The following is a 2,616-nucleotide window of genomic DNA, read 5'->3' as shown; positions in this document are numbered from 1 at the left end:
ATATAGTAATATTTATGGAATATAAAATTTAATTATTTCATTTGAGCTTTTATTTTCTGTGTTCTTTTCAACGGTCGGAGAAAGTAATATTCCATTGAATAATTATCGCAACCCAACCACGTTTGCCAAGATTTCCTCGTCATGTGAAACAGTCTTTGAAAATGAAAGTCTACCGGCAAAGATTTCAGCGGTCCACTTTCATACGCTTCCAGTTTCAATCTCCAATTAAAATTTTCAAATAATTCATTTTTCTGAATTTTATATTTCACCGTTTTAGAAAATATTTTTCAAACAAAAACATGCCTTAAATATCTAATTGATGTTCTAAACATATCAAAAATATAATCCTCCTCCTTAATAAATGAAGGTTTTTTGCAACATGTTAATCTCTCATGAGTTTTGACACTTGTCATTTTATGGTATTTTTGAAATAAATATTATCTACTTGTCAATTTTTAATTTGTTTCAATTTTTAAAATTAAAGTTATATACTATACATGTGACGTATTAAATATCATATATATGATATTAAATTGCAATAAATACGTTTATTCATTTCTTATTTTAAAGTTGTACATTAAAAATATTTTCTATTTACACTTTAATTTAATGTTTAATTTTTTTTTAAATTAACCCGTGTAATACACGGGTCTCACACCTAGTTTAAAATTATATTTTAGATTCTCACGAAATACTTTAATATTATTTAAATAATATTTACGTCACACGCTTATAACTTATAGATATTTTAATTTTTAAACTTGCACTAAGGTGATTTATAGTATTTTTTATAGCCGTCCACATGTTTTCTATTACAACTAGATCATGTCAACTTGATTTAATAAAAAAAATTATAAAAACAATTGTGCCCAGAATCTAAGAAATCAAAGTATGTTTGTAATTTTAGGTAAGACGATATATCGACCAAATTATTGGCCTGAAATCATGGCTTGGATTTTGGGTCGTGATATCATCTTCTTCCTTATTTATATAGATTAATTTTGCAATTAATTTAGAAAATTCACTTCAACAAAAGTATTACATGAACAAAAATGAGTTAACAAACGGAAATGGTAAAGTTTTGACAGAGACAAAGTGAAGAAAAATGTAACAAATCCAAGTGGAAAGCAAAAAATATAATCATCAAACGCGTTTACATAAAGCTGGGAGACAATAAATCACCAAAAATCCCATGAAAAAAGAAAGAGAAATTGCACTCAAGAAAAAAAAAAAAAAAAAGGTAAAACAAAAACATTAAAAGTTAAAAACAACCGAAAGCTAGCTCATATCATCATACAAAAGCAAATGTTAATGACCAAATATTAAAGCAACAAAGCATGTACTTGTTACGTGGATTCAACCCAATTAGAGATGCTGATATCATCAAATCTAGATCAGTTCTTTCAACTACTTGTTTGTTGGGTTAGAGTTACTTGTGATCTAACCGTGGTTGAGTTTGATTTGATTTGATTTGATTCATTCTTGTGTTTGAACTTGATCTTGTAGTCAACTTGATGATGATGACGATGATTGCCGCACTGAACAAGCAACAACTTGTGCCCATTGTCTCAATTTTGTCTTCACAGTATGTGGATTATCACCTTCATCATCATAACATAAAACATCTCATTAGAAATCCAGCAAAATTCAACTGAAAGCAGTTAAAACAAACATGATTATGCTTAATTTGTTACCGAACTTTATAGGTTGTAACAGTTGAATGATTCGTAATTGAAATTCAAATAAAAACTATTTTTTCGAATCGGATTAAATCAGCTCCAATTTCAAATTGTGAATCAGATGTTGTGAGATGCAGTAAGAAAAAGGAAACTTACCGCGGCCGAATATGGCGTGGGGGCTGCTCGCCGGAGAAGATAAATCGGGCTCGGAGACAGCGTACGAGTATGAAGATACCGACGACGAAATTGACGAAGACTTGGAGATCGTATCAAAGTATTGTTTGTTGACGGCGTGGTAGAACCCTAACGCCGGTAAAGTATTGGAGAGGCGGTCATCCAATTTAGGAGAATGTTCGAAGCCAAAACCTAGCTCGATACATGCCTTGAGCTCATCGATATCCTCATCTGTGACGCTCTTGCTCCTCTGGTGGTGGTTGTGTTTGCCCTTCCGCCTGATCCATTCCTCGTCTCGGTGTAGGTCCGGCGACCAGGATTTATGTGAGTAGATAAGAGAGTCTAGAGGCTGTTTGGACGGAGACGGTGCTTGTGTGGTGGTGTAAGGCGGTGGCATGGTCGCCCAACCCCGTTAGGGCGGGGGACCTTTTGGAATTTGAATTTGGGGAGCGAAATTTCGCCAACTGATGTCCGAACTTGCATCGTGAGAGTAATATAAAGGAGTGGAGCACAAGGTTTTTAGATGGACCCACCTGATGTATAATAGGTTGGTGACGTCATTATTCGTGTTTGGACTTTGGACCCACAATGTTGATTATTTATTGGTCCCTATAACACCAAAAAAAGAATAATAACATTTGTTAACGATGACGACTCTTGTAAGTTGTAACCCATGAATTTATCTTTGTTACCAAATAATAATCAAATAAATTGTAATGGAAATGTTAAATACTTTTCTAAAGATGTTATTTTTTTGTGTTGA

General features: G+C 33.0%; 1 protein-coding gene across 1 annotated transcript; it reads right to left on the bottom strand.

Moving 5' to 3' along the window:
* Window positions 1-1,121: 1,121 nt before the first annotated feature.
* LOC111876720 (uncharacterized) lies at window positions 1,122-2,335 on the bottom strand. The gene is made up of 2 exons (XM_023873296.2): window positions 1,836-2,335; window positions 1,122-1,601 (listed from the first exon to the last, which is right to left on the bottom strand). Exons 1-2 carry the CDS (start codon window positions 2,248-2,250, stop codon window positions 1,507-1,509), a joined length of 510 nt encoding a protein of 169 aa, XP_023729064.1. The 5' UTR covers window positions 2,251-2,335; the 3' UTR covers window positions 1,122-1,506.
* Between the last annotated feature and the right edge of the window lie 281 nt (window positions 2,336-2,616).

This window comes from Lactuca sativa, chromosome 2, assembly GCF_002870075.4.
Source record: "Lactuca sativa cultivar Salinas chromosome 2, Lsat_Salinas_v11, whole genome shotgun sequence".
Lineage (NCBI taxonomy): Eukaryota > Viridiplantae > Streptophyta > Magnoliopsida > Asterales > Asteraceae > Lactuca > Lactuca sativa.
This window is presented reverse-complemented; position numbering and strand designations above follow the sequence as displayed.